The sequence below is a fragment of the Bombina bombina genome, chromosome 7 (assembly GCF_027579735.1).
Source record: "Bombina bombina isolate aBomBom1 chromosome 7, aBomBom1.pri, whole genome shotgun sequence".
NCBI classification, from domain to species: Eukaryota; Metazoa; Chordata; class Amphibia; order Anura; family Bombinatoridae; genus Bombina; species Bombina bombina.
Window position 1 is genome coordinate 274,363,196 of NC_069505.1, and position 13,252 is coordinate 274,376,447.

At 39.8% G+C, this 13,252-nt stretch overlaps 1 protein-coding gene across 1 annotated transcript in view; it reads right to left on the minus strand.

Annotated features, from left to right (window-relative positions):
• Positions 1 to 9,139: 9,139 nt before the first annotated feature.
• The window catches only part of IRAK2 (interleukin 1 receptor associated kinase 2), a 79,610-nt gene continuing 75,497 nt past the window's right edge, over positions 9,140 to 13,252 (minus strand). The window contains exon 14 of the mRNA XM_053720773.1: positions 9,140 to 10,545. Within this exon, the coding sequence (XP_053576748.1) occupies positions 10,427 to 10,545 (119 nt within the window). The 3' untranslated portion in view covers positions 9,140 to 10,426. The remainder of the gene's footprint in view (positions 10,546 to 13,252) is intronic.

The following is a 13,252-nucleotide window of genomic DNA, read 5'->3' on the forward strand; positions in this document are numbered from 1 at the left end:
TACTCCTATTATCAAATTCTCTTGGCATCTTTATTTAAAATGCAAGAATGTAAGTTTAGATTCCGGCCCATTTTTGGTGAACACACTGTGTTGTTCTTGCTGATTGGTGGATAAATTCACCCACCAATAAACAAGTGCTTTCCATGGTTCTGAACCAAAAAAACATAATTTATGCTTACCTGATGAATTTATTTCTCATGTGATGTATCGAGTCCATGGATTCATCCATACTTGTGGGATATTCTCCTTCCCTACAGGAAGTGGCAAAGAGAGCACCCACAGCAGAGCTGTCTATATAGCTCCTCCCTTAGCTCCACCCCCCAGTCATTCGACCGAAGGCTAGGAAGAAAAAGGAGAAACTATAGGGTGCAGTGGTGACTGAAGTTTTTTTAAATAAAAATATATTGCCTGTCTTAATAAACAGGGCGGGCCATGGACTCGATACATCACAAGAGAAATAAATTTATCAGGTAAGCATAAATTATGTTTTCTCTTGTAAGATGTATCGAGTCCACGGATTCATCCATACTTGTGGGATACCAATACCAAAGCTTTAGGACACGGATGAAGGGAGGGACAAGACAGGGACCTTAAACGGAAGGCACCACTGCTTGTAGAACCTTTCTCCCAAAAATAGCATCCGAAGAAGCAAAAGTATAGAATTTGTATAATTTGGAAAAAGTATGAAGCGAAGACCAAGTCGCCGCCTTACAAATCTGTTCAACAGAAGCCTCATTTTTAAAAGCCAATGTGGAAGCCACTGCTCTAGTAGAATGAGCAGTAATTCTTTCAGGAGGCTGCTGTCCAGCAGTCTCATAAGCCAAAAGGAAAGAGAGGTAGCTGTAGCCTTTTGACCTCTCTGTTTACCAGAATAAACAACAAACAATGAAGATGTTTGACGGAAATCTTTAGTTGCTTGTAAGTAGAACTTTAAAGCACGAACCACATCAAGATTGTGCAACAGACGTTCCTTCTTTGAGGAAGGATTAGGACACAGTGAAGGAACAACAATCTCCTGATTGATATTCCTATTAGAAAAAACCTTAGGAAGAAACCCAGGTTTGGTACGCAAAACCACCTTATCTGCATGGAAAACAAGGTAAGGTGAATCACACTGTAAAGCAGATAACTCAGAAACTCTTCGAGCCGAAGAGATAGCTACTAAAAACAAAACTTTCCAAGATAGAAGCTTAATATCTATGGAATGCATAGGTTCAAACGGAACCCCTTGAAAATTTTAAGAACTAAGTTTAGGCTCCATGGTGGAGCAACAGGTTTAAATACAGGCTTGATCCTGACCAAGGCCTGACTAAATGCTTGAACGTCTCGAACATCTGCCAGACGTTTGTGTAAAAGAATAGACAAAGCAGATATTTGTCCTTTTAACGAACTAGCTGATAATCCCTTCTCCAATCCTTCTTGGAGAAAAGACAATATTCTAGGAATCCTAATCTTACTCCATGAGTAACCCTTGGATTCACACCAATAAAAATATTTGCGCCAAATCTTATGATAAATCTTCCTGGTGACAGGCTTTCTAGCTTGAATCAGGGTATCAATGACCGACTCAGAGAAACCACGCTTTGATAGAATCAGGCGTTCAATCTCCAAGCAGTCAGACGCAGAGAAATTAGATTTGGATGTGTGAATGGACCTTGGATTAGAAGGTCCTGCCTCATTGGCAGAGACCACGGTGGAACTGATGACATGTCCACTAGGTCTGCATACCAAGTCCTGCGTGGCCACGCAGGTGCTATCAGAATCACTAAAGCCCTCTCCTGCTTGATTCTGGAAACCAGACGTGGAAGGAGAGGAAATGGTGGAAATACATAGGCCAGATTGAAGGACCAGGGCACTACTATAGCATCTATCAGTACCGCCTGGGGATCCCGGGACCTGGACCGTAACGAGGAAGTTTGGCATTCTGTCGGACGCCATCAGATCCAATTCTGGTGTGCCCCATAGCTGAGTCAGCTGGGAAAATACCTCCAGATGGAGCTCCCACTCCCCCGGATGAAAAGTCTGACGACTTAGGAAATCCGCCTCCCAGTTCTCTACTCCTGGAATATGGATTGCTAAGAGATGGCAAGAGTGATCCTCCGCCCATTGGATTATTTTGGTTACCTCCATCATCGCTAGAGAATTCCGTGTTCCTCCTTGATGATTGATATAAGCTACAGTCGTGATGTTGTCCGCAAGCTGAGGCCACGCCTGAAGCGCATTGAATATCACTCTCAGTTCTAGAATGTTTATCAGGAGGAGAGTTTCCTCCTGAGACCATAAGCCCTGTGCTTTCAGGGAGTTCCAGACTGCACCCCAGCCTAGTAGGCTGGCATCTGTCGTTACTATGAGCCACTCTGGCCTGCGGAAACACATTCCCTGAGACAGGTGGTTCTGAGACAACCACCAGAGAAGAGAATATCTGGTCTCCTGGTCCAGATTTATTTGAGGAGATAAATCTGCATAATCCCCATTTCACTTTTTGAGCATGCATAGTTGCAGTGGTCTGAGGTGTAGGCGGGCAAAAGGAACTATGTCCATTGCCGCTACCATGAGTCCGATTACCTCCATGCACTGAGCCACTGATGGCCGAGGAATGGAATGAAGAGCTTGGCAAGTGGTTAAGAGTTTTGATTTTCTGACCTCCGTCAGAAATATTTTCATTTCTACCGAGTCTATAAGAGTCCCTAGGAAGGAAACTCTTGTGAGAGGGAAGAGAGAACTCTTTTTTATGTTCACCTTCCACCCGTGAGATCTCAGAAAAGCCAACACGATGTCCGTGTGAGACTTGGCTAGTTGGAAAGTCGACGCCTGAATTAAGATGTCTAGATAAGGCGCCACTGCTATGCCCTGCGGCCTTAGCACCGCCAAAAGGGACCCTAGCACTTTTGTGAAAATTCTGGGAGCTGTGGTCAACCCGAAGGGAAGGGCCACGAACTGGAAATGCCTGTCCAGAAAGGCAAATCTGAGGAATTGATGATGATCTCTGTGAATAGGGATGTGTAGATATTCATCCTGTAAGTCCACGGTAGTCATATATTGACCCTCCTGGATCATTGGTAGAATGGTCCGAATAGTCTCCATCTTGAATGATGGTACTCTTAGGAATTTGTTTAGAATTTTGAGATCCAAGATTGGTCTGAAAGTTCCCTCTTTTTTGGAAACCACAAACAGGTTTGAGTAAAACCCTAGCCCTTGTTCCTCTTTTGGAACTGGGCGGATCACTCTCATGGTATGTAGGTCTTCTACACAGCGTAGGAACGCCTCTCTCTTTGTCTGGTTTGCAGACAATTGAGAAATGTGAAATCTCCCCCTTGGGGGGGGGAGTCTTTGAAGTACAGAAGATATCCCTGGGACACAATTTCTAAAGTGCAGGAATCGTGAACATCTCTTGCCCAAGCCTGAGTGAAGAGAGAGAGTCTGCCCCCTACTAGATCCGGTCCCGGATCGGGGGCTACCCATTCATGCTGTCTTAGAGGCAGCTGCAGGCTTCTTGGCCTGTTTACCCTTGTTCCAAGCCTGGTTAGGTCTCCAGACTGACTTGGATTGGGCAAAATTCCCCTCTTGCTTTGCAGCAGAAGAAGCTGAAGCGGGACCACCCTTGAAGTTCCGAAAGGAACAAAAATTATTTTGTTTGGTCCTCATTTTATTTGGCATGGCCTTTCCCTCCAGTGATGTCTGAAATAATCTCTTTCAGTTCAGGCCCGAATAGGGTCTTTCCTTTGAAAGGGATGTTCAAAAGTTTCGATTTTGATGACACATCCGCAGACCAGGACTTAAGCCATAACGCTCTGCGTGCTAAAATGGCAAAACCTGAATTCTTTGCCGCTAATTTAGCCAGTTGGAAAGCAGCATCTGTAATGAAACAATTAGCCAATTTAAGAGCCTTAATTCTGTCCATAATCTCCTCTAATGGAGTCTCCATCTGAAGAGCCTCTTCTAGAGCCTCAAACCAGAAAGCAGCTGCAGTAGTTACAGGAACAATGCACGCAATAGGTTGAAGAAGAAAACCTTGATGAACAAAAATTTTCTTCAGGAGACCCTCTAATTTTTTATCCATAGTATCTTTGAAAGCACAACTGTCTTTGATAGGTATAGTTGTATGCTTAGCCAGAGTAGAAATAGCTCCCTCCACCTTAGGAACTGTCTGCCACGAGTCCTGCATGGTGTCAGATATGGGAAACATTTTCTAAAAAACAGGAGGGGGAGCGAACGGAATACCTGGTCTATTCCACTCCTTAGTAACAATATTCACAATCCTCTTAGGGACTGGAAAAACATCAGTGTAAACAGGAACCTCTAAGTATTTGTCCATTTTACACAATTTCTCTGTGACCACTATAGGGTCACTATCATCTAGAGTCGCTAATACTTCCCTGAGCAATAAGCGGAGGCGTTCAAGCTTAAATTTAAAGGCCGTCATATCAGAATCTGTCTGAGGGAGCGTCTTTCCTGAATCAGAAATTTCTCCCTCAGATAACAAATCACTTAAGGCTGTGACACACTGCAAGCGATGCGGCGCGATGCAAAGCAGCTGCTTTGCTCCGCGTCGCATTGCTTCTGAAGTTCAAATATTTAATCTCTGAGCGCTTAGCTACGTGACCTGATGCAGCAGAGTGCTCAGAGATGAAAAGGCAAGACACACTGAGCGCGCACAGCTGCATCTACACGCTGCGCGTCGCTCTGCTTGCAGTGTGTCACAGCCTTAATCCCTACCTCAAAACATTGTGAGGGTATATCAGATACAGCTACTAAAGCGTCAGATGGCTCAGCATTTGTTCTTAACCCAGAGCTGTCACGCTTTCCTTGCAAACCAGGCAGTTTAGATAAAACCTCAGTGAGGGTTGTATTCATAACTGTGGCCATGTCTTGAACTGTAAATTAATTTGACGCACTAGAGATACTTAGCGTCACTTGTGCGGGCGTTACTGGTTGTGACACTTGGGGAGAGCTAGATGGCAAACCCTCATTCCCTTCTGTCTGAGAATCATCTATGGCATTATTTTTAAGTGCTAAAATATTTTCTTTATAATTTATAGACATATCGGTGCAAGTGGGACACATTCTAAGAGGGGGTTCCACAATGGCTTCTAAACACATTGAACAAGGATTTTCCTTTTTTCCTTGATGTCAGACATGTTAAACAGGCTAGTAATGCAACAAGCAAGCTTGGAGAACACTTTATTCCATGAAAAACAACGGTACTGTGCCTTTAAGAGAAAAAAAACATGTACACTTTCTGCAAAACTGCTTAAAAATGTCACAAATCTTACAAATGTTTTACAGCATATGTAGTAATTCTTAGTAAGGTTGCACCACTAGTAAGAATGAGATTAACCCCTTAGTTACCAAACCGGATTGACAAAAGTCTAAAAATCCAGAAATATACAGTCAGCACCTTGCCACAGCTCTGCTGTGGCGCCTACCTGCCCTTAGGGGTTGAAATTGGGGGAATAAAGCTTTGTTTTGGCTCCAAAACTGCTTCGGGACCTTCCTGTGTTGAAGCTTGCTATCCAGAAGTAAAAACAAATGCGCAACTAAGGCGCGAAATTAGGCCCAGCCCACCTCATACACGATGTCTGAGGGACCTTAAATTAACACCTCAAGTGTTAAAAACATAGCCATGTGGTATAAAAACCTTCCAATATAAGCCAAATGAACCCCTAAATAAAAGTCCCAAAAAAACGTCAAAAACGTCTGTTTTAAACATATAAGTGTCAACCAGCAGTAACTTAGCCCTTATGCAAGCTTATAATACTACCATAAGTGTTTGATTAAAGCTTACCCTTCCCCTCATGGGGATAATGTCAGCCCTTTTCTTGAACTATCCTGTCTTTCTAGAAAAATTGACTGAACATACCAGTAGAGACTGCAAAACTGTTCCTCAGCTGAAGTTTCCTGTACTGTTTCTGCTTGAGAGTAAATAGTACACACCAGTACCATTTAAAATAACAAACTCTTGCTTGAAGAAATAAAAACTAATATTTTGTCACCACAATCTCTTTACCCTTCCATCTTGTTAGAGAATGACTGAGGGGTGGAGCTAAGGGAGGAGCTATATAGACAGCTCTGCTGTGGGTGCACTCTTTGCCACTTCCTGTAGGGAAGGAGAATATCCCACGAGTATGGATGAATCCGTGGACTCGATACATGTTACAAGAGAAATAGCTTAGGTGCCTTCTTTTTCAAATAAAGAAAGCAAGAGAACAAAGAAAAATTGATAATAGGAGTAAATTAGAAAGTTGCTTAAATTTGCATGCTCTATCTGCATCACAAAAGAAAAAATGTGGGTTCAGTGTCCATTTAAGCATTTAATAAAGTTTTGACTTTTAAAAAAAAAAAAGTGTTTTTCTAATTAAAGCAAATTCTCACTTATGTTTTTAAAAACACACACAGGACTTTCTTCTCTTCTAAAGAAAAAGTAAAAAATAAACATTTAGGGCTAGATTACAAGTGGAGTGCTAAATATCGCTTGCATGCAAGTGATGTCAGTGCTCCACTTTGTAATACTAGCGCACGATAATGTGCGCTGGTATTACAAGTTAATCGCAATGCGAAAGTGAGCTCGCGTTCGCATTGCTAGGAAGCATTGCGCTCACAAGAGCACGCTTCCATAGGCTCCTATGGAAGCCTCATTCTGATGCCGTCACAGACGACATCAGAAACACACGCAGCGAAGGAGGTATGCAGCGCAGCGATGGGCAGCATTTTGAAATATATATGAATTTGAATATATACATATATATTTATGTCTTAATATGTATATATACACTTATTAACACATAAATATATGTATATATATATATTCATATATTTACATTGCCGTCTATGGGAACACACAGTTCCTATAGACCGCAATGTAAAGGCACTTTTTTTTTCAAAACAACCCACTCCCACCAACTATAAAGCCCCAAAACTGCCTATTGCAGTTTTTTTTTTTATCAGAAACTACAATGCCCTATTTTGAGGGCATTTGGGGCACTTTTAGGAAATTAACTAGAGATCTAATCGGTTTCAGAGCTCTAATTGCTACCACGAGGTCACGGTAGCAGTAACCATTCACTTGTAAGCGGCAGCGCTGTGGAATCTGTTGGCGCTCTACAAATACCTGATGATAATAATAATAATAATAATAACTTGTAATGGCTGGTTAATTATTGCGCTCCCGCAAACGGGCAACTTTGCCTGTTTGCGGGAGCGCAATAATTTAGTGCTCCACTTGTAATCTAGCCCTTATAAATCACATTTGTATTGTAAACACAGCATTGTTACCACCCTAATCTTACAGATAGCAAGCATAGCATATGATGCAAACACATCTTAATAAAATTATTAACTCCGCATTCAATTCAAGTATATTGCTTACAAATAGATACGCCGCCTCTTATAGAAATTATTTTCTTACCCACCAGAGATGTGAGATTCTGTAACAACTTATTTCCATAACTTCTCATTTTAAACACACGCAGATAATAAAAAAAAAAAAAAAATATATATATATATATATATATATATATATATATATATATATATATATATATACAGGGAGTGCAGAATTATTAGGCAAGTTGTATTTTTTAGGATTAATTCATTAATATCAAAGCTGAATAGTTTTGGAAGTAGTTTTTAGTTTGTTTTTAGTTATAGCTATTTTAGGGGGATATCTGTGTGTGCAGGTGACTATTACTGTGCAAAATTATTAGGCAACTTAACAAAAAACAAATATATACCCATTTCAATTATTTATTTTTACCAGTGAAACCAATATAACATCTCAACATTCACAAATATACATTTCTGACATTCAAAAACAAAACAAAAACAAATCAGTGACCAAATCAGTGGCCACCTTTCTTTGCAAGGACACTCAAAAGCCTGCCATCCATGGATTCTGTCAGTGTTTTGATCTGTTCACCATCAACATTGCGTGCAGCAGCAACCACAGCCTCCCAGACACTGTTCAGAGAGGTGTACTGTTTCCCTCCTTGTAAATCTCACATTTGATGATGGACCACAGGTTCTCAATGGGGTTCAGATCAGGTGAACAAGGAGGCCATGTCATTAGATTTTCTTCTTTTATACCCTTTCTTGCCAGCCACGCTGTGGAGTACTTGGACGCGTGTGATGGAGCATTGTCCTGCATGAAAATCATGTTTTTTTTGAAGGATGCAGACTTCTTCCTGTACCACTGCTTGAAGAAGGTGTCTTCCAGAAACTGGCAGTAGGACTGGGAGTTGAGCTTGACTCCATCCTCAACCCGAAAAGGCCCCACAAGCTCATCTTTGATGATACCAGCCCAAACCAGTACTCCACCTCCACCTTGCTGGCGTCTGAGTCGGACTGGAGCTGTCTGCCCTTTACCAATCCAGCCACGGGCCCATCCATCTGGCCCATCAAGACTCACTCTCATTTCATCAGTCCATAAAACCTTAGAAAAATCAGTCTTGAGATATTTCTTGGCCCAGTCTTGACGTTTCAGCTTGTGTGTCTTGTTCAGTGGTGGTCGTCTTTCAGCGTTTCTTACCTTGGCCATGTCTCTGAGTATTGCACACCTTGTGCTTTTGGGCACTCCAGTGATGTTGCAGCTCTGAAATATGGCCAAACTGGTGGCAAGTGGCATCTTGGCAGCTGCACGCTTGACTTTTCTCAGTTCATGGGCAGTTATTTTGCGCCTTGGTTTTTCCACACGCTTCTTGCGACCCTGTTGACTATTTTGAATGAAACGCTTGATTGTTCGATGATCACGCTTCAGAAGCTTTGCAATTTTAAGAGTGCTGCATCCCTCTGCAAGATATCTCACTATTTTTGACTTTTCTGAGCCTGTCAAGTCCTTCTTTTGCCCCATTTTGCCAAAGGAAAGGAAGTTGCCTAATAATTATGCACACCTGATATAGGGTGTTGATGTCATTAGACCACACCCCTTCTCATTACAGAGATGCACATCACCTAATATGCTTAATTGGTAGTAGGCTTTCGAGCCTATACAGCTTGGAGTAAGACAACATGCATAAAGAGGATGATGTGGTCAAAATACTCATTTGCCTAATAATTCTGCACTCCCTGTATATATATATCTGTTATATATATCTGTACACAGCTGATGAAGCAATTAAATACACATACAGATGCACAAATACAATATTTTTAAAACATTGCATTTACTATCTCTGCCCACATTTCATTTTGTGACAACAAAATATTTTCATAACATCTTATACATGTTATATATATTTTTTAATTTTCTATTCTATACTTTAAAAAAAAACTTCAAATTTTACCACCCCTACTGGTATGACAATACGTGTAACAACAACTCTTTTGTATTATTTAATTCTAGAATAAGGAATGAATGTTAATTTAGATTAAATAAAAATGAGGAAGTATTGGTAGCTAGAGCTCTGATTGGAGAATAGTTCAAACCAAATATTTATAAATTTATAAATGCCTGTCTTATGTGACTTGCTTCATGTGACCAAGGCCTCCTTGAGGGGCCAAAACGTTATGTTTTCTTAACAATTAAATGGTGATATTTGTAATCTCTTGTGCTGGCTGTCATTATTTGGGATGTTGAGGATTGACACTGGATCCTGTCCTACAATACTGTCTACTGTATGTATGTATGTATATATATATAGTCTAAATGTGGGAGGGCAATCGCAGGACTTGTATTGAAACTAAGAACAGTATAATTTTATTTCCAAGTAAATTTCACATTAATTGTAGATGTCGACGTTTCGACCCATTTGTGGGCCTTCTTCAAGACAATATATAATTATTGTAATGCAGCATGCATTACTCTTAGACAAACTCCCAACAGAGCAGATTTCTTAGATAATCTCAACAGAGCAGAGAGGTTTAAATGATCAAGTCCTTAGAAAAAGCACCAGAGAAGGACACGCTAAAGTAAAGATGACAGATAGGAGAACCAACCAATTCAATTAAAAGACTTAAAAATGGATAGAGCAGAGAACGTTAGAGTATCAAAAGCAAGTGAGAAGTCCAGCATAGGAACTAAACAGGTTTGTCTATTAGACTTGGCTGCAAGATGGTCATTGTAAGGGATTGTAGAGACTTGAAGTCAGACTGGAATTATTCATATATTTCAATTACAATTACAGACAAATCTCACAAGCAGCTTGGAGGTGTATATGACAAGAAAAGGGGGATAGTATTTGGAAGAAGAAGCACAGTCAAGTGAGTATTTCTTTAGAACAGGTGTGTTTAAATCATGTTTAGAAGAGGGAGTATATCTAAAGAAATGACAAAACAATGATGAGAGAAAACAAGAGGGTATTGAAGCAGATGGATTAGAAGATGACAGAAATGTATATAAAAACAAACAAATGTGTACACTCTGGGGAAAAAAGAGTCACATGAGGTAGTGTGCACTATATAGATTTTCTGCCAGGTGAAATTTGTATCTCTGTCAGGTAGAATCAAACAAGACAGAACTATCCAGCTTCTCGTCTTCATACAGAGAAATATTCAGCATCAGCTGACGCTTTTGTTCATTCACTTGAATTCCCCATGAAACTGATTCACTGTCTGCAAAAAGGAAACAGTAATTAGTAATAATTCTGTATCAGATATGTGGTTCTTATTAACAAATGTTATATTTGTAAGACACATAAATACTGCAGATTCAGAATCTATTAAAGTGATAGTAAACGTTCCTCTTTATCTAAAGGGATCTGGAATGTTAGCGATATTTTAGAGGGAGTTTAAATGACCACTAATGAAAAATAATTTTGCAATGAAAACTGCAGCTTAATTTTATCAAATGAGTATATTGTTTTATGTTTGTTAATTTCACTGATTTCACTGTCCCCCAGAACAAAATAATTCTTGCTATCCAACTACAAACTAATATTCAGATATAGCACAAACTGTATGCTCATGTGCAGTTGAGGGAGACTGGAGAAGCCTGCCCTTATCATTTCCCTTAAAGGGACAGTTTACTCAAAATGTTTCTCCCCTATAATTTGTTCCCAATTATCCACTTTATCTGCTGGAGTTTATTAAATTGGTTACAAGTATTTCCTTGACATTTATATTGGCATTTGAAATAGTTGATTTAGCCTGTGGTATCCCTGCCTATTCTGAAAGTTTCTGGCCTTAGGTCCAAGCTATAGATAAGATGTGTAAACACAACCAGCAGAAAAAATGACACTCCCAGTGGGGTATAGAAGAGATAAGTGAATAAAATGTTAATTTTCCATTGTTATCTCCAAAGTATTACTCTTTGGTTTATGGACAGATATAAGATAAAGAAGCATGCATATGTACAAAATGTGATAAAGTAATGAGATCTGATTATACCTACAAGCTCAATCCATTTTATTAGGTTGTGGCTTCAAAACACAAAACCAGCTAATTCATATAAACAAATAAACCTTAAAAAGCAAATTCTCATACATTTTAATATTATGCAATTGATAAAAGAGTACTGTAATTGAAACGCATTAAGTGAAAAACAATTTTACAGTATACTGTCCCTTTAAGGGGGTTTAGCAGTGATTCAACTTAGTTACTATTGCAAAGAATTCTTCCCCTATTATAATGATGCAAAACTGATATTCCACCTTTTACAAATGTGACTGCTGTGAATCTTAGGGGGGTATGTGAAGAAAACAAAAGCTTACATTAATTGCCTAAAAAGTATTTAACCCAAACCTCCCTGGGAGAAAGTAAAGCAAGCACAATTTTTAGATGCATTTTACAAGCAAAATAAATAATGAATGTATATTGCAATAATGTTTTACTTACAATAATGAAACAGTTTACACATTGTTAAAATGTCAAGTTTAATGGTCCTTTAAGTATCCCTAACAGGCCAGATTTTCATGATATCTTAACTAGAGCACATGTGTAGTAATCGACTAAGCAGTAACCGTGGTTATTAACCCCCTTTCACCCATCAGCTGATTATTTCACCTGTGCTCTAGTTAAGATATCATGAAAACCTGGACTGTTAGGAGTACTTGAATTAAATTAAAGGGACAGTCTAGTCTAAAATAAACTTTCATGATTCAGATAGAGAATGTCATTTTAAACAACTGTCTAAGGCCTAGATTTAGAGTTCGGCGGTAGCCGTCAAAACCAGCGTTAGAGGCTCCTAACGCTGGTTTTGGCCGCCCGCTGGTATTTGGAGTCAGTGATTAAAGGGTCTAACGCTCACTTTACAGCCGCGACTTTTCCATACCGCAGATCCCCCTACGCCATTTGCGTAGCCTATCTTTTCAATGGGATCTTTCTAACGCTGGTATTTAGAGTCGTTTCTGCAGTGAGCGTTAGAGCTCTAACGACAAGATTCCAGCCGCCTGAAAAAAGCAGGAGTTAAGAGCTTTCTGGCTAACGCCGGTTCATAAAGCTCTTAACTACTGTACCCTAAACTACACTAACACCCATAAACTACCTATGTACCCCTAAACCGAGGTCCCCCCACATCGCCGCCACTCGATTAAAATTTTTAACCCCTAATCTGCCGACCGCCACCTACGTTATACTTATGTACCCCTAATCTGCTGCCCCTAACCCCGCCGACCCCTATATTATATTTATTAACCCCTAACTTGCCCCACACAACGTCGCCGCAAGCTACTTAAAATAATTAACCCCTAATCTTCCGACCGCAAATCGCCGCCACCTACGTTATCCCTATGTACCCCTAATCTTCTGCCCCTAACATCGCCGACCCCTATGTTATATTTATTAACCCCTAACCTGCCCCCCACAACGTCGCCGACACCTACCTACACTTATTAACCCCTAATCTGCCGAGCGGACCTGAGCGCTACTATAATAAAGTTATTAACCCCTAATCCGCCTCACTAACCCTATCATAAATAGTATTAACCCCTAATCTGCCCTCCCTAACATCGCCGACACCTAACTTCAATTATTAACCCCTAATCTGCCGACCGGAGCTCACCGCTATTCTAATAAATGTATTAACCCCTAAAGCTAAGTCTAACCCTAACACTAACACCCCCCTAAGTTAAATATAATTTTTATCTAACGAAATAAATTAACTCTTATTAAATAAATGATTCCTATTTAAAGCTAAATACTTACCTGTAAAATAAATCCTAATATAGCTACAATATAAATTACATTTATATTATAGCTATTTTAGGATTAATATTTATTTTACAGGTAACTTTGTATTTATTTTAACCAGGTACAATAGCTATTAAATAGTTAAGAACTATTTAATAGTTACCTAGTTAAAATAATTACAAATTTACCTGTA